Source organism: Ailuropoda melanoleuca, chromosome 11 (assembly GCF_002007445.2).
Source record: "Ailuropoda melanoleuca isolate Jingjing chromosome 11, ASM200744v2, whole genome shotgun sequence".
Taxonomy (NCBI): Eukaryota; Metazoa; Chordata; class Mammalia; order Carnivora; family Ursidae; genus Ailuropoda; species Ailuropoda melanoleuca.
This window is the reverse complement of record NC_048228.1, coordinates 11,565,350-11,582,998: the sequence shown is the minus strand read 5'-3', so window position 1 is coordinate 11,582,998 and position 17,649 is coordinate 11,565,350. Positions and strand designations below refer to the sequence as shown.

The 17,649-nt window shown below is 59.8% G+C and overlaps 1 protein-coding gene across 1 annotated transcript; it reads left to right on the top strand.

Annotated features, from left to right (window-relative positions):
• Positions 1-6: 6 nt before the first annotated feature.
• Positions 7-17,399, top strand: FAM131C (family with sequence similarity 131 member C). The gene is made up of 7 exons (XM_034672015.1): positions 7-35; positions 11,513-11,628; positions 12,650-12,685; positions 12,903-12,996; positions 15,125-15,307; positions 15,568-15,678; positions 16,511-17,399. The coding sequence occupies exons 1-7, from the start codon at positions 14-16 to the stop codon at positions 16,780-16,782; spliced, it is 834 nt and encodes a 277-aa protein (XP_034527906.1). The 5' UTR covers positions 7-13; the 3' UTR covers positions 16,783-17,399.
• Positions 17,400-17,649: the final 250 nt, after the last annotated feature.

The window sequence follows — 17,649 nt, the reverse complement described above, 5'->3', positions numbered from 1 at the left end:
CGGCGGCCCCGTGATGGGCTCCTGCGTGTCGCGAGGTGAGGGGGCTGCCGGCCGTGTGGGGGTCGGGGCCCGGGGCCGCCCCGGAGGAGCCTGGGGGGTGGGGGTGGGGGGCCACCCGGCCTTCCCCGACCGGGAGCACCCCACCCCGCCCCCACCGAGCCCCAGGGGACACGGTGCCCCCGGGAGGACAGGGGGTGGGGGTGACATCTCAGAGAGGGCAGGGGGAGGTCGCCGCGTCCCCAACCCGGCTGGGAACCACACCCAGGCAGGTGGCCCGAAGCGGGGTCGCTTCCAGCCCAACAGCCACACGCCCCCTGTCGCGGGCTCTGGAGGGGAGGGAGGCTTCTGGCTGCTCCCGGCCTCTCTGGAGGGCCGGTGGCGGCCCCGGGAGAACAAGCCGACTCTCCTTACCACGCTGCCCCCAAGATATAGGCCTGACCAGCTCAATGCCCCCACTTCTGTCCCCTTACCCCACGCGCTGTCTTCAGAGTCCCTGAACCCCATCGACAGCCGTGGGTTAATGGAGATGAACAGGTTATATGGAAGGTATCCCTTCCCCCACTCTCATCCCTAAATCCCCACCCCCCATCCTCAATCAGGGGACAGGAAGGGACCGAGAAAGCTGATGTTAATGGGAACTGGTGGGCCTTTCTTTCTGCCTCTGAGCTTTCAAAGCTGCCTTGCCCTGGCTGCTTCTGCTCTCCTCGTGCGCTTCCCAAGGTGGTACCCCAGGAGTTGGAGGCAGCTGCCCTGGGGGAATGGCAGTGGAGTCCTACACAGAGCTGGGGGACTGGAGGTGGGGGAACTGGGGGTAGAGGTGACTGAGGCCTTGGCCCCAGCTCTGCAAACCCACTGACCCCCAACCCTGGGGGCTGCCACCCCACCCATCACCTGCAAAACTTACTCAGTGTAGAGGAATGAACAGGCCTTGGGGAGGGGCTGCGCAGGCCCTGGGTGGGGGACTTGTGTTGGGGGATGCTGGGCAAGGAGCACAACATCCCTCCCCCATCCTCTGGCCTCTAAGGGGCTCACCCGTCCATGCGGGACAGTCAGGTGAGTGGCTCGGGATATCTCAGGAGGGTGTCGGGGCTGGAATCATGGGTGGGAATTAGGCTGTGTGAGGTTCGTTCACTTATTCATTCATTAAGCTGATATTAGCATGATACCTACTGTCTGCCCGGTATTGTGTACATGCTGGTGTCTAGTGGGGACGAGTCCAGCACTGCCCCTACCCTTGTGAGGCCGACAGCTTGCCAAAGGGGAAGGTAGTTTTAACAGGGAAGGGTATGTAGGGTTCTTCAGACTGACAGGCTCTCAGTGTGTCTCCAGAAACCCAAAGGCTCTGTGTAGGCTTTGAGTGTTGGGGATCTGGGATCCGGTGTTTCCTCGGTGACCGTGTCCCTTCCTTGTCACTTGGCCATCCCACACCCGGAGCAAGCCCAGGCCTGTGCGCCGCAGACCCACTGAACACAGTACAGGGGCCAGGCAGGAAGAGATGCCTGCCAAGGTCAGGCTGGTGCTCAGGTCCTCAGACCCCCCACCTGGGGCTGGTACCTTCTGCTGGCGGTCACACAGACTAAGGATAGACCTTCCTCGCCCTTCCTTCTGTGGCTTGGGCTCCCGAGGGCCACCTCCGGATCTAGGTGTGTATTCGAACCTCGTCCCCTTCCCGAGGGGGCGGCACTTACAGTCTCGACAGGCAGCAGGCGAGCTGGATAAAAGTAAAGGATGGACAAGACACTGGAGCAGAGGACAATCATGGTCTCAGCGACTGAACCACTAAGTGGAAGGCACACCCCCCTCTAATTGTCTCTGATACTCTCGAGCGCTTCCGGCTTATCAGGTACTGGTTGGAACATTTTAGGCACAACTAGCCAAGTTCGGGTAGGTACTGTCACAGTCCTCGTTTTACAAATGGGGAAATGGAGCGGGGGGCGGGGAGCTGAGTGCCCTGAAAAAAGCTAGGCCCATGTTCTGAGCCTCTGCACTGCACCCCCAGCCCGCAGCCAGGTGCCTGACTTGCTCCTCTCCAGCTGCAGGCTTCCAGGAGCTTCTGAGCTCCAGGCCTGCTCTCCACACCTGCACCCAGTGCTAATAACCACCCCTTTCTCCAAGGGCTGCCCTGTGCCTGGTACGCAGCCCCGAAGCCAGGCCAGGGACTGTGAGCCTCATGCTGATGCCGAGCCCAGAACCTGCGCCCAGCTGGGGCCGCCCTAGCCAGACACCAAGCCCCAGGTACAGGCCACACCTGGGAGAGCCTCCCCACACCAGCGCAGGGCGGCAGTTCGCTTCTCTGTGCCAGGCCTGAGAGGTTAGGGGTGCAGACTTTGGAGCCGGCCAGCCTAGGTTCCCATCCCCCATTCCCTAGCTCTGTGACCTCAGAGAGTTACTTAACCTTGAATGTGTATCTCAGTGTTCTCATCTCTAAAATGGGACCAATACCAGTATTGTCCTAGGGTTGCTGGGCAGGGATTAAATGACTTAATTCATGTAAAGCACTCAGACCACTACCTGGAATGTTGAGCTATTTCTTTCATTTAAAATTTGTTATCACCCTTCTTGCAGATAGCTAAGCGAGACCCTTTTGGCTGGGAAACGGGAGGCTAAGGAAGCTTCCAGCCCCATCCTGCTTCATGGCTGCCTCATGGCAGGCACTCGAGGTGCTGAGGACGTAGGGAGAGTGATGGGGACCAGAGTGAGGCAACACGTGTTGTTTCCAGGAGCTATTTTGTGTTGTCATCTACCTTTTTTTTTTTTTTTAAGATTTTATTTATTTGAGAGAGAGAGATAGAGAGCAGTGGGAGGGGGCCGAGGGGGAGGGAGAGAACTAAGCAGACTCCATGCTGAGCGCAGAGCCTGATGCAGGGCTCGATTTCACGACCCTGAGATCATGACCCTGAGATCATGACCTGAGCTGACATTAAGAGTCAGACGCTTAACTGACTGAGCCACCCATGTGCCCCGCTCATCGTCTACTTTTAAGCTACTGCTTGTTGGGCACTTATCCTAAGCCAGGGTGAGCCTTTTTACTCTTCTGGCCTAGTTTGTCCTTATTCAACCCTGGGAGGGGAGATGTGGGGCTCAGAGACAGGAAGAGTCTTACCTGAGGTCACACAGCCAGGACACAGAGAGGCAGGATTTGAATTCAGGTCCGTGTTAGCCTAGCGCCTGAGCAGGGAGCCCCTGCCCTTTGCTTTCGGATGTGCCTCGTCGAGAGAGGTACCAAGTGCATGGCCAGTGCTTAAAAAAAGCAACCCTCTGGAATAACTCTTGTGGTTGGTATTTGCTTAGGGCTTTGCTGCCACAGCTGGTGACAATGTGTACGGAGCAGGGGAAGTTATTATCTACCCCCCTCTCTCCAGCTCCAGGGTCTCTCAGGGCCCACCCCATGCCAATGGCGCTGGAACCTCCCCACCTACCCCCAGCCTTGTCCTCCAACCAACCCATCAACCTCCTGGCCTCACCATGGGGGTCTCAGTGCCCTGGGCCCTGGGGCTTGTGAGGAAGGAATTGGGGACTGAAGTCTTTCTTCTGGAAGGTCCGACATCTCATGTCTGGGAGAAAGCTCCAGCTCTGAAGGGGCTGGGCAGAGTATCCCACAGTATCCAGGGCCCACTGACTGTGGCCCTCTCCCAGCCTCCTAGCACTGTCTCACCTTGGTCCCTGCAGAGTCAGTGAGCGGTCTGACTCTGGGGGAGACTGAGGAAAGAGTAGATGGGGCCTTGCCCTTGGAGAGCTCACTGAGGAGAGAGACACAAACTTGCCCTAGGGGTAATCTAATGGGGGAGGCAGGACATGGACACAGACGGAAAAATAGCCTGAGGAGATCAGCACTGGCTAGTGGTTTGAGCACAAGCTTTGGAGTTTCAGGCTGGTTTAGGTTGGAACCCCATCTCTGCCACTTATTAGCCGGTGACTTTGGAGAAGCGATTTAACTTCTCTGAGCCTCAGTTTCCCCATCTGTAAAAACGGGCATAATGATACCTGCTTTGCAGGGTTTTGGTGAGGGTTAAACAAGAGATAATGGATGAAAAGGCCTAGGACAGTGCCCGACACATAGTAGGTGTTCAGTAAATAGTGGCAGCACATCACTGCAGGCCAGGCTTTGCTCATTGAGGCTGCTGGTAGCCTAATACAGCTGAGGCCAATCTAGGCAGGCTGCCTAGAGGAGGTGAGGCTGGAGCAGGATGGGCTCTAGGATAGCTCATCAAAGAGACTGAGCCCCAGGATGGCAGATGAAGTAGAAAGGGGCTGATGTGTGTGGAAGATCCGAAGAAGAGCCTATTCTCTCCCTCTGTCCTTGGTCGGGGATAGAAATGGACCCCCTTGCGCTGCATCAACTCATTGATGAAGTCACCACCGTGGGCCTGGTGACCTCTAAGCACATGTCCCGGAGAGCAGGAGGACACTCTGTCCACTCGAGGCCAGGCCTCTGCCAGGCTCAGAGGGATAGCCTGCTGTTGTATCAGTGACGCCAAGGGCTCACTATTGGGGGCCTCCCTCTGCAGAGCCCCCAGGGTGAGCGCTAGCCCAAGGGGCAGGGCCAGAGGTTGCCAGGGCCGACTGAGATCTGTCCCACGGTCCAGAAAGAGGACCAGGTCTGGGAGTGGGGATGGACGGAGCAGCTGTGGTTTCCAGAGTGCCCGCTGCGGCAGGTTCTTCCTCTGCCAGCAGCCCGTCCCCTGTCCCCATCCCCAAGGAGCACAGGCATCGCATCTCACAGGTGAGAGCCCTTGGCTCGCAGGGGCTGTGCCGCACGCCCACAGCCCTGGCTGGCAGTGAAAACCAGGATTACACCGGGGGCAGGGACTGTGAAAGGAACACTGGGCCCGCTGTGTTCTCCTTGGGGGTGGGCGGCTGGCTGGAGGACTGTGTGGTGCACTCAGCCACAGGGGTCCTGAGAAGCTTCGAGGGGAGGCCTGCGGCTGTCCAGGGAGGGGCAGGGCGAGGGGCTTCAGACCCAGGCTGCTGTGCCCTATACTGTATGCTCTCAAGAAGAAGTTCACCCTCTCTGGGCTGCTGGGAAAGAACAGGGTGAACCGTGGCCCTCCCTGCCCTCCTGGGTGCAGAGCCCTGGGAGACAGTCTGGGGGCAGATGGCAACCACGGTGTCTAACAGACTGGGACTCGAGCACCAAAGAACAGCTAAAGGGGCTAGTTGGCTCAGAAGTAGGAGAGAGGAGACTGAGCTGCAGACTCACCCAAGGAACAAGCAGAGAAAACCAGGGTGGGAGCTTTGCAGCAAGAAGGGTTTAGGTCAGACCTCAGGAGGAACTGTCTGGGTGGTTGGACTCTAAAGCAGAGGGAGGAGCTGGGGTGAGAAGGCAGGGAGCACCCTTGGTAGGCAGAAGAGCGCTCTGCTTGAAGGCAGAGGGATGGAGGAGACGTCTGGGTGACACTCCTCTTCTTGAAGGGCCGAGATGGCCCCCTCCACGTTGCCAGGGCAACCAGAGGCTTGTCACTGCTGTGGCCAGGGGAGGTGGGGGAGGGGGCAGGTCTGAGAAGGGGCCTCAGACCTTGAGGTCAGAGGAGTAGGGTGTGGACTGGGGAGGAAGGAGGCACCCACAGGAGCAGTGGCCAGGGGTCCCCTCAGGCTACCCCCAGCCCCCACCCCACACGAAACACTGTGTTTTTCCAGTTGCTGCTGGTGACGTGGCCGCTGGTCCCAGCTGGGCGAAGAGCAGCCTGTGATTTCACCCTGGGCTGCTCCATTACCTGACGTCTCCATGGCAACCAGCCCGTGACATCACTGGGCCAAAGTCTTCAGGGGGAGAAGGCGGCTCTGGCGGCGGCTCCTGCACCCCAACTGAGGGGGGGGGCAGTGGGCAAGAAAGCTGGAGAGGGGCTCAGAGCCAGGAGTCCTCCAAGTCCACCTTGACCAATGACCTTGTTCAAGTCACGTGTGCTCCAGGCCTTTGACGCTGCCTACCAGCTTCCTCAGTGCTCAGCTCCCCTTACTCCCCAGCCGGCAGCTTCAGGTATGGCCAGGGGCCCCACAAATATTCCAGCACCTCGCAGAGCTCCCGGGGAGAGCTGGTAGCCAGCACTGCTCTGCCCGCACTGGGCGGGCCCCTGCTTCCGCACGCTGGAATCTTCGGAGTGGTGACTTCCAAACGTTTTTGACTAGAAGCCGTAGGAATACATATATTCCGCATCACGTCCCAGCACACACTCAGAACATTCTTTCCACAGGTGTGTGCGCACACACTCGTGTGGGCACATGCAGGTCTGTGCAAAATTGAAACCGAAGCTTCATGAAGCAATACTTAACCTGACTCCTCTGTAGCTTCTGCTATTTTCTGTTCAGTTCTGTTTTATTTCTTAAATATGACCTAGTAAGGGGCTTGCATGCCCCACAGAAGGATGTGCCCCCTGCCGCCCGGCTTGGACACCGCCTTTGAGGGGCCTAGAACCTGGTCTTTGTACGCATGGAGACTCTGAAGCTGGCGGGGGGGGGGCAGGCCTAGCTCAGGGGCGCACAGCCCCAACTTGGGATAAGAAGCAAAAAGTGTTGAAGGCTCCCGTGTGTAAGCACACGGCTCAGCCCTCGCTGCTCTTGGCTCCCGGGTTACTGCACCGAGTTCAGCAGGTGGGGGCGTCGGTCTTGGCTCTGCCTGCCTTTTCTCGCCCTGCCTGCCTTTTCTCGCCCTGTTTCCGACAGGCTCATTCAGACCTCCTTCACCTGCCTGCCGGTAACAGTCTCCAGGTCAATCTCAGAACTCTCCGGTCCCTTAGGGATCCTAAGTCCAGTCTAGTGTAGACGGAGACTTCCACCTCACATCCTGTTCAGTATTCGCTTCGGCCCTCCAGCTGGGACTGGCCACACTTGAAGGCCATAGTCTGCCTTTTTCTCTGCTGGCCTCCCTCTTCTCCGGGTCCCGTTCTCCTCTGATATGTTGGGGTCTGGCATGAGGAACTTGAGAAAAAGTGACCAAGGTTATTTATCTGGAGCTCTGGCGGTCTCTCTTGGCTGCCACTGGCTCCCAAGGTTGAGGCAAGGTTTAATGAGCAATGTGCCAGGCCCTGTGGCAGGTGCTAGGGCTATGGTGGCGAATGAAGCTGTTGGGGACCAGCCCTCCGAGAGCTCCTGGTCTAGTGAGAGACCGTGAACAAGGAAACGGATACCTAACGTAAGGAAGGAATGTCACCATAAAGATGGAATGACACAAAATCAGGAGATAGGAAAGGACGGGTGCCATTAAACAAGATGGCTGGAGGGCTCCCTGAGGTTCTAACACTTGAGCAGAGACCTGACTATGGTGAGGGAGTGAGCCTGCAGCTATCTGGGAGGAGAGAGTTCCAGCTGGAGGAAAGGGGCAGCCAGTGCAAAGGCCCTGAGGCAGGAGTGTGCTGGGCACGTCTGAGTGACCAGTGTGGCTGGAGTGCAAGAGGGAGAGTGGTGGAAGATGAGGTGGCAGGGGGCCACGGGCCCCAGGTGAACATGTGTGAGTTCTCCCAGGGGCCATTTTGGGGGGCCTGCCCATGGCAGAACCCCTGTCATGGGAGATCTGACCTGGTTTGACCTCTTCCCTTCCCTGCTCCCTTGCCCGCTAAAGTTGCCCACCCTCCAGCCTCTGGCGGCTGGGGTCCCCTTGCCCTGCAATCGACCCTCCTAGGGGGCACTAGCAAAACTCAAACATGGCCCCTTCCTTAGTGTTCCTTGAGAAAGTCACAGTCCTTACTGTGCAGGGGTAGGGAGGGCAGGCCGGTCCACTGCCCCTTCCCGTCCCAAGTCCCAGCCATCTCTCCCCGGCTATGCAGACATCCTACCCGGGGTGGGGCGGGTGGGTAGGATACTGGCCTCTCCTCTGTGGGCATCCCAGATCTCTGCAGGGGCGTGTCTGAGAGCTCCTCACTTGGCCTCTGGGGAGCAATAGGTGGTCAGAGTCAGAGGGGCAGTGGACGGCTGGGGTAACAGAGCCTGTTTCAACCACCATGAGGAGGGCGTTGGCTCCCCCACCCTTGATAGTGGCTTTCTTCCGAAGTGGGGCACCCAGGGCCCCCTTTGTTCTGTTTTGGCTACTGGTAGGCAGTACCTGAAGGATGACAGTCAGCTGCCCATTTTACAGATGAAGCAATGGAGGCTCCGAGCAGTAAAGTCAAGGCCCCACAGGTAGTGAAGGGCCGAGCTGGGATTGATCCAGTTGTCTCTGGGTCAGCTTCCTCAGCAGCAGACCCCGAAATGAGGATTTGGGTACCCCTGGGATGTGAGGGAGACCCTCCAGCGGGAACCAGCAAAGGAGTGGAGAGAGCAGGGCAGAGGAGACAGCCACAAAAGCGTCTGTCGCCCTGCAGGGGTGGCCGCAGACCCATCCCGCAGGGTCTCTGAGTTTTCCAACCCCCAGAGCAAGGGTCTGGGGTCCCGCACTCCCGGCACTGCTAACGGGCAACAGAAATTCAGCTCTGGCTGCCGGAGGGCGGCTCCCCCGGAAAGAGCCGCAGGTGCTGCCAGTTGGAGCAGAGCACGTGGGACGGGGCCGTGGGTGTGCGAAAGCAGGAGAAGGCAATCCTAAGGCCTGTGGGGGGTCAGTGGGGCATCTAGCTGTCCTCTAGCACCCCGTCCTCGCCTCCCTGCTAACACTGTCACAAGACTCCTAGTTGACGCTTCAGTCCACCACCCACAGCCCTGCCTCTGGGGTCACCTGATACCTCCCACCTCCCACCTCCAGCCTGCAGACGCTCCCTAGCCTCGGCTTCCTCCAGGAAGCCCTCCAAGCTTCCATGCTGCGGCTTCTGCAGCTCTCCCTGCGGGTTGTCGAAGCCAGGGAGGGGTGGTGGGAGCCCGTGTCCAGGGCAGGACAGGCTGCAGTCTGGGACCAGTGTCGTGCAGAGGCCTCACCTCCCTGCCACGGCCCAGACACCCCTGCGCCTCGCGTCTCTCACAGTTTTGTGCAAGCTGCACACCCCACCCTCCCCTGTCTGCACCACCTCTCTCCTGGCTCCCCCTCCTGGCTGGCTCCCCCTTCAGCTCTCCTGTGTGGCCCCTGACCCCCAAGGAACTCATCAAAACTCCTGTGCTCTGGAAGAGAGTGAGCCTCGGCATCAGAAAGACAGGGCTTAGACCCTGGCTCTGGGCTGTGAGCCTCCAGCTGGTGAACCCCCGTCTGGGCCTCAGCTTCCTCACCTAGAAAGCTGAGCCCCGGATCGTGTTAGGTCGGTCAGGTTAGCTTAGGTTGGCTGAGGAGTCTGGTGCCATCACACCAGGAAGGGGCGCGGGGAAAAAGCACTCGTGGGGGCTACTGTCCCCGCCCCCCAGGCTTGTGTTTGAAGGAGGAGTTTGGGGCTGGTTTCCATCAGACTGGGAGCTCCCAGAGGGCAGGGATGGCGTCTTAATCCCACCTCTGCCCCCACACGCTTGCATGGTATAGACAGTAGATGGAGTCTCACTGGGTGAAGGAATGAACTAGAATGTCAGCTCCGTGAGGGCAGAAGCCATCCCTGTCTTGTTTGCTACAGTGTTCCTCGTGCCCAGAACAGTGCCTGGCACCTAGTCGGGGCCCAGCGAGTACTTCTGAATGCATCAGAAATAGACGCTTACTCCTGCCGCCACGGTCAGTCTCTGTCTCGTGGCCTCACATTCACTGCGCCGGGACGGACGAGACACTTCACAAAAGCGTCCGAGGGTGCTGGGTGCTGGGTGCTGTAAAGGAAGCTTGACTGTGATGGGGAGTGACTGGGGCCTGGTGTGGGCGGCCAGGAGGGCATCTCTGAGGAGGTGACCTTGAGCTGAGACCTGAATGGCACGGTTCAGGAAGATCTGGGGATGGTGTTCGGGGAAGAGGGCATATCAAGGTCAAGAACAAGTGGGCCATTTGGGGAGCAGCAGGGAGGCCAGAATGGCCTGGAACAGCGGGCAGGCTGAACAGCGGGCAGGCTGGCATGCAGGCCCCTGGAGTCCCTGGTGAGGGGCTGGCTCTCCTCAAGTGCAACGGAAGGAAGCCAGAGGCAGGTTTTCATGAAGATGCAGTCTGACTGGGTGGGGGATGGGCTGCGGGCCCCGGAGAGGAAGCCGAAGCCTGTGGCCCGAGGCCTCCAGGTGAGAGAGGCTGGTGTCCCCAGGTGGGGAGCAGTGGCGGGGATGGGGAGAGCTCAGTCTGGAATGGAGGCTGGAGAGAGAGCTGGCAGGACTTTCTGGTTGGTGGGTTGGGGGAAGGCAGCCCTCAGAGAAAACTGGGTTTTTGGTTGGTACAGCTGGGTGGGCTGTTGCATCATTGTCTAAAATCAGGGAAGTGGAGGCAGATGGACCTGGATTTCCTTGAGACGCTGTCGGCTGTCGAGCATCCGTCAGGGGAGCTAGCCAGCAGTCGGGGCTCCAGCAGAGTCAGGGCCGCAGGTGTAAACGCGGGCTTCAGCCGCACGCGGAGGAGATGTCCTGAGAGAGACCCCGAGGTGGGAAGGGGCCAGGCTGGAGCAGAGAGGGGGGACGGACCTCGGAGCAGGGAGGGAAGCCCGAGATGGGCGTGGCTTGCAGGGGAGGGAGGAGGAGAGGGAGCAATGGGCGGTGTCCTGGTGCAGCTGCAAAGCCAGTGAGCACACCGGAGAAGATGAGAAGCCCCTGCTGGGCAGTCTTAGGAAAGGCTCCCTGAAGAGGATGGAGGAGAAAATGGGGGGAGGAAGTAGAGATCGGGCACAGCTCTCTCTAACTGTGGCCTGGAAGGGCAGAGGAGTGGGCAGGGAGCTGAGGGGAAGCAGGGATTGAGAGGTCTTTAAAGGATGAGAGATGCTGGGGCTGCTTGGGGGCGGGTGGGGGGGTGCTGACCCAGGGGTGAAGGGCTCGATGGTGGGAGGGGAGCAGGGATGCAGGTGAGAGTCCTGAGTGAAGAGGCACCACAGCACCTGCCATGCTGGTGGCGGGCGGGTCAGGCTGGGGGGTCCCCAGGGTGGGGGTGCTGGTCTTGGTTGGAGTAGGGACAGTTCTTCGTTTGTCACAGGAGGGAAAGCAGATGCTGTGTGCAAAATACGGGCAGGGCAATGATTTGAGGTGGAAAAATGGGGCAATGCCTGCTGAAGGCTCCTGGACCTCCGTGAGGGATGGGGGAGCAGCCAGCAGCAGGGTGTGGGCACAGGGGTCCCCGGGTTGCAGGTTTGAGAAGGAAAGTCACGTGAGGTAGTCAGCCTGGTGGGAAGCAAACTTAGCAGGACCTGGAGACCTGTAGAGCGTTCCCTGGACAGTGTCCTGTGTGAGGCCGGGGACTTTCTCCTGCAACGTGCAGCCCCGTGGGTCCAGTTGTGGAGCTGGCGGAGGGTGAGACCGGACAGGGATGGGAGTGGAGGGCATCTGTGAAGGAGAGCTGGTAGGCTGTGCCAGGGAGTGGGTGCTAGAATTAATGAAAATGGAGGAACAGTCAGATGGGCAAGAATTCCCACTGAGGCAGGAGGTCTGGCTGGACTCCTCACCTGCCGTGGGCTTGGGTCTGTTTCCTACAAAAGGACAGTGGGTGGCCATAAAACTAGGAGAGGGCCGGGTGGGGGTGGGGAGCCATTTAAAGTTCCTCCTGTTGTCATATTTCCAGATCTGTTCACAAGTGCCCACAAGGACTGCCCCATGCCCCAGGGCACGGACCCCCTGAACCCAGACTTGCCCTCCAGCCACCCTCCTACTCTTGCTCCAGAACATGTCACTGGCAAGGTAACTGGTCCCACTTGATCCCCACCTTTACCCCTGCCTAGGCCCTGGTTTCTGGGATGTTCCCTACAGCATCCCACAGGGAGCTGGAACTGTTCCAATCTTCCCTCGTTGGCTATGTCCTGTGGGTTCAGAGCCCATAAGGTTTGGTGTGCATTTGGATGAAGGTCTGAAATGGGCTGGGCATCCAGGGACTTGGACTGGGACCAGAAAAGAGAGTCCTGCCTTGGCGGTCTTTCCACCGAAATTAACCCAGCCTTGCAGATAACAAGTTCCCTGACCAGCCCACCACCCCTTAGCAGCCTGCCCTGCCCTCTGGAGGGTAAAGGAGTGACATTCTTTTTTTTTTTCTCTTTTTTAAGTTTATTTATTTAAGCAATCTCTACACCCAACATGGGGCTCGAACTCACGACCCTGAGATCAAGAGCCCCGTGCTCTACCAACTGAACCAGCTAGGGGCCCAGAGAGTGGCATTCTTCGTCTGGATGCATTAGGAAGAACTTGCTAGGGGCCCCAAATCTTGGTGCATAATTTCCATCCCCACCCCCAGAGCTTGTGACTTGAACCTACCAGTTGATTTAATTACTTTTTTTTTTGCACATACCACATGCTAAGCGTTATGCGAGACACTGTGTACATCATGTCATCTGCGTCCCCACAACCCCTGAGATAAATAGCATTTATCACCATTACAGAGGAAGAAAGTGATGTTCTGAGCTGTTAAGGCACCAGTCTAAGGACACCCCGGCAGAAAGGGCAGAGTCAAAACTCGAACCCAGGTCCGATCTCCCTCCTGTGCCCGCCGCCTTCCTGGCAGAGCCCCCCCTGCCCGCCCCCCCGTCCCACGTCCTCCTTTGCAAGGCGGCGAGGGAACACCAGGGGGCACGACCCAGGAGTAGGCAGAGCCTGACCTCACGGACTAGCAGAAGGCTGACCCCACCACCAGCCGGGGCTCGAGGACTTGTGCCATCTGCTGGCACCGTCTGCCAGGCCCTGCCTGACCCTCTTTCTCCTCTCGTTTTAGGACAAACAGATGGATTTCTGTTGGGATCCTTGGCAGGTCAGCATGCTTTGCCCATCCCCCGCTCTAGCCGCGCCAGCCTGGACACAGTCCTGCCAGCCCTGGGGGAGGGGGCTGATGACAACAGCGGGTGGGACGGTCCTGTGGGAGTGTGCAGGGTGGCCTGGGGAGGGGGCCTCGCGGGGACGGTAGTGGCCAGGAGATGTCCTCTGGCAGGTCTGCCCCACCCTACTCACCCCTCCTCTCCTTCCTGCAGAGGTGCTTCCAGACCACAGACGGCTACCTGTCCGACTCCAGGTCCTGCTCCAGCAACTACAACGTGGCAGCTCTGGCCACCTCATCCCTTGTGGGTAGGTTCCGTCGGCCCTCTCCCGCCCTGGGCTTAGCACGGCGCCCCCCTCGGCCCTCGCTGCCCTTGCTGCGGGCAGGGCAAAGCCCAACTACAGCTGGAAGGGGTGCAGCCTGCCGGAGCCAGCATTCCCCGGATCCATGCTCCACACTGGCTTCTGNCCCCCCGCCCCCGGTTAAGTTGCTGGGGGCTCTCCGAGCCATGAGGGCATGGCCCCAGTCTTCCAGATGTCTGCTTGGCCTGGTCTCCCGGCCTCTGCGGCAGGGGCAGTCTGCCTGTCACCCCACCGTGGGTCGGGTTCCCTAGAAACAGAGCCCCGCACACGAATTATGTGAGTGATTTATGGAGGGATTGTTCTCAAGGGCAAATTGGAGGCGTGAGGGCAGCAAGACCGGGCAGGGGAAGGAGCTCGGCAAAGATGGGGCGGCAGGAGGACTCGGTCCCAGCCTGATCCCTGGGGAGCGTTGAGGTTGGCGGCTGGGTGGATATGGCTCCCCCATTGGTCAGCGGTGGCCCCTGGGAAGGCTCTCCCGTCTCCCGGGCGTCTGTGGGTGATGCCACTCCCATCAGCTGAGGGCAAAGCTCTGGAGAGGGCTGCCGGTGGGAGGCCACAGCAGCTGGGAGAGGAGCACGCAGGCCAGCAGAGGGGTCTCCGGGGCCGCCACAGCATCTGCCCCCGGTCACCTGCAGCACACCTTCCAGGCCATTCTCAGCTGGCCAGCTCTTTGCTCACAGCTCTGTTCCCTGCAACTCAGGCTCACATCTCATTAAGTCCCTCACAGCTCCCCACAGTGCCCGGGCTGCCCTCCCTCCCGTTTGCCTCGACTCTGTCCCACCCACTACCCCTTTCCCCTGCTTCACCTGCCATGCAGGGGCCACTCAAACCACCTCCTCCAGAACTTTCTCTGGGTGCCCGCACTCCTAGTTTGGGGGTGGGGGTGTTCTCCCCCTTCTTCCTCAACCCCATCTTTCCCATTTCCTCAGTTTTATGTCTCGCGTTTCCTTTGTGGACACCCCATCGCACTTAAATATTGCTCATGTCATGGCTCTGGGACCCCAGGGATTGTGTGCTGAGCCCTGGTTCAGAGAGACGCGGAACCATTCCTGACAGCCCTCTCTGTCAGCTTCCACATCAAGGTGGTCTACTCCCGAGAGCCCCTCAGGCCCTCCTCCCGAGCGCCCAGCCCCTGTTCTGTCTCTTGTTGGATGCCTTTGATGGCTCCTGATGGTGCCCCGTCTCCACCTTGGCCCCTCCCCTTCCTAAACAACTGATCTAACCCGTCATTCTTCTGCTCCTTACCCTGCAGTGGCTCCCCAGGGCTAGAAGGAAAACTTGGGAGTCCACAGCTTGGCTTTCTCAGCTCTAAGTCTCGCCCCTGATGGGCTCACCAGCCATCCCTGTCACACCAGTCTTAGTATTGCCCCCGTATCTCACCTCTGGCAGTCCTGGAATCATGCCAGCTTCTGCCCTGCCTTCCTCCTCGCCTCATCTCTGAAATTGCCTCCAGTCTTGCCTCCATCTGTCCAATGCACCTACAAACCTATCAGTTTACCTATAAAGCTCAACCCCGGCCCACCTCTTCCAGGAAGCCTTCCCAGTCTGCTGCATCCCACATAGGTCTCCCACTCAGCAGAGCTGTCACTGGTCTTGGCAAGGGGTGCTGTCTCAGAACTGGTTAATTCATGGATAAAGGGAGAGGGCTGGGTGGATCTTGAGTGGATCCTTGAGTGGATCTTCTGGGATGGAAGGGTCTGAACCTGGTCACAGCGAATGAGGGGTGTGGCAGGTCTGGGGAAGAAGCATCAGCTGGAGGGGAACACTGGGCGTAGGATGTGGGGAGGGCATGGGGCCTCCACATGGGTGGGGACCTAAGTGAGGTGCGGCCTTGGGGCTGGGGGAGGGTGTGGAGTGGGCACGGGCATTGGTCGGGTGGGAGGACTTGCCGAGGTAGATTCAGGGTTTTGTGGCTAAGGGGCCGTGCGGACACGGGTCCTTGGGTGAGTACAGAGCATCGAATGGTTGTGGGGTATAGGCCACTGGATGGGCCTGGGGGACTGGGGTAGTGGGAGTGGGCCCCTGGGCCGGGTTTGTGCCAGAGCGGTCACCCAGCTGCCCTCAACGCTCCCAGGGGTGGTGCAGAGCATCAAGGACCACATCACAAAGCCCACAGCCATGGCGCGTGGCCGCGTGGCCCACCTCATCGAGTGGAAGGGCTGGCGTGCCCAGCGGTCGGGCTGGGAGCTGTCCCCCACTGAGGACGAGCATTACTGCTGCCTGCCCGACGAGCTGCGCGAGGCCCGCTTCGCTGCAGGTCAGTGGTGGTGGGGGGGAGCTGGGGGCCTGGCTGGGGCTCTGGGTCTCTTAGGGGACCAAGGGCTGCCACATGGGTACTGTTGGGGCAGAGCAAAGCAATGCCATGGGGTGGACAGGGGATCCAGTGGGCCCTCTGATTGCCAGGCCTGGATGGACCGTCCAGCTAACTGTTAGGCTGTGGGTGCCAGCCTGTCCTGACACTGAGTCACCCCCGCCATGTCCCCGCTGAGCTGGGTCTCACTGCCCCCCCCGCCACAGGGGTTGCCGAGCAGTTTGCTATCACAGAGGCCACACTGAGCGCCTGGTCCTCGCTGGACGACGAGGAGCTGCACCTCGAGAACAGCCCTCAGGACATGGTCCAGCTCCAGGGTACGGCCGGGCGGGCGCTGGGGCAGGGTGGCTGGAGCAGGGCGGGGGCTGGGTGCCTGGCACCAAACGCACGGTGACCTCGGACAGGCCCCTCCTTCCCTCAGCCTGGGTTTCTGCATCTGTGGGTTGGTGCGGGATCCTTGCCCTGCCCACTGCCCACTGCCCAGTGAGTGCTGTAAGTGTAAAGGAGAGAATTAGCCTAGTGACGGTCAGGGACCGAAGTGCTTACCATGTTAGGTGTTTCCCTGCCATTTCACTTCATCCTCACCACACCTCTAAGAAGTAGGTGTTATTATCTGTTATTATCTTCATCTTACAAATAAGGGAAACTGAGGCACCAGGAAACTCTGAACTCTAGAAGCATCAGAGCCGGGATCTGAACCAAGCACTACCAACCACCTTTCTAGAACTCCGGGTTACTACTGAGGGCTTCACTGGGCCTGGGGCCTGGTTGACAGCGGCAGGCCCATTATCTTCCTTAATCCTCCCCCTGACAGTGAGGAGAGGGAAGGGAACGGAGGCCCTGGAAGAACACTGGTTGGCCCTGGAAGAACACTGGTTGTCCCCATCTTCAGAGCGCCAGGTTCGAGGCCAGGCAGCGCAGCCTGCTGTTAACTACACCACTCGGCTCCACCACCCCTGTAACCCCGGGAGAAACAGGGGCTCAGAGAGGTTCGGTGACTTGCCCAAGGTCACACAGCTCGGCAGTGACAAAGCAGCATTTGGAGGCCAGTGTTCTGGCCTCACCTGCCCTCACACACCAGGAGAGGGTGAGAAGCAGGGTCTGGGACTCCGTTCCTCACGCTCCCTACCCCTCCCATCGGTTTTCCAGACCTGGAGAGCGTCTACCTGCAGGACAGTCTTCTGAGCGGCCCCTCGCGGGATGACAGTCTTCTGGCCTTCTCCTCCCCGGGCCTCTCCCCCGATGGCTGGCCCTCACCCGACGAGCCCCCCGTCACAGCAGTTGGCCCTCAGGCCCCCAGCCCTGAACAGCAGCATCGGCGGCGGGTGGGGCCTGAGGGTGGGGCCCATCTGCAGGGTTCCCTCCCCTCGGTGGACAGCATCTCCCTCTCAGATGAGGAGGACGAGGTGTTCTATAACTGAGGTGGGGGCTGTGTGCCTCGGAGCCTCATACTGTGACCTTGCCGCGCCGGGCAGCCCAGGCGTATCAGGACGTTGGGGTCCGGGGTGGGCATTTCTCGACCCCTCAGGGCAGGCAGAGGGTGGGTGCAGCAGGGATGGGGGGGCCCACACTCCCTGTGGACCATTCTGTGCCTCCGTGGACCTGCCCCAGCAGTGGGAGCCATAATCCCCCTTCTCCCTTCCTTACGTGGCTCAGGTGGGCACCTCCCCCACGGGGTTTCCGCCATCGGAGGGTCGAGGACTCTCAGGCACCAGGGCAAGCCGCCCGGAGGAGGGCAGACGGCCACAGAAGGACCCGGGAGACCCACTTGGAGTGGGGCCTGGGGACCCTGCCTTGACCCCGGGGCTCAGTCCTCCCCCCTCCCTCTGTGTTTGTGCCCCCACCCCCATTGGAGGTGGGACAGCCTCTCTGGTAGCTAAGTGTCTGTTCCTCAGCTCCCTTTGCAAGGATCTCTGTCTTTGGAGTGTCTGTCTGTCCCTCACTCTCTGAACCTGTCCCTGGTGCCCCTGCCCCCTCCTTGCACCCTCCTCCCACCTTCCTGATGGTTCTCTGCAGACATTAAAGTGCTGGATTCACCCCCGGATGAACTTGACCTGGTCTCTGGGGGAAGGTGTGTCCTTGGGCCCCTGGGGCACGGGGGTTCTAAAGGGACTTAGGGGAGGGCCCCTGCCCCCCAACACACGTACAGGTGGTCAACCTACTGCCACCCAGCCAGGAGAGTCTCCGTGGAAGATGCCCAAGGTTCTGCGGAGCCACCAGGAGCCACACTTAGGGACGCTGCTTTATCAGCCCTGGCTCAGCCAGCACGAAAGCTGGGGCTGGGGTGA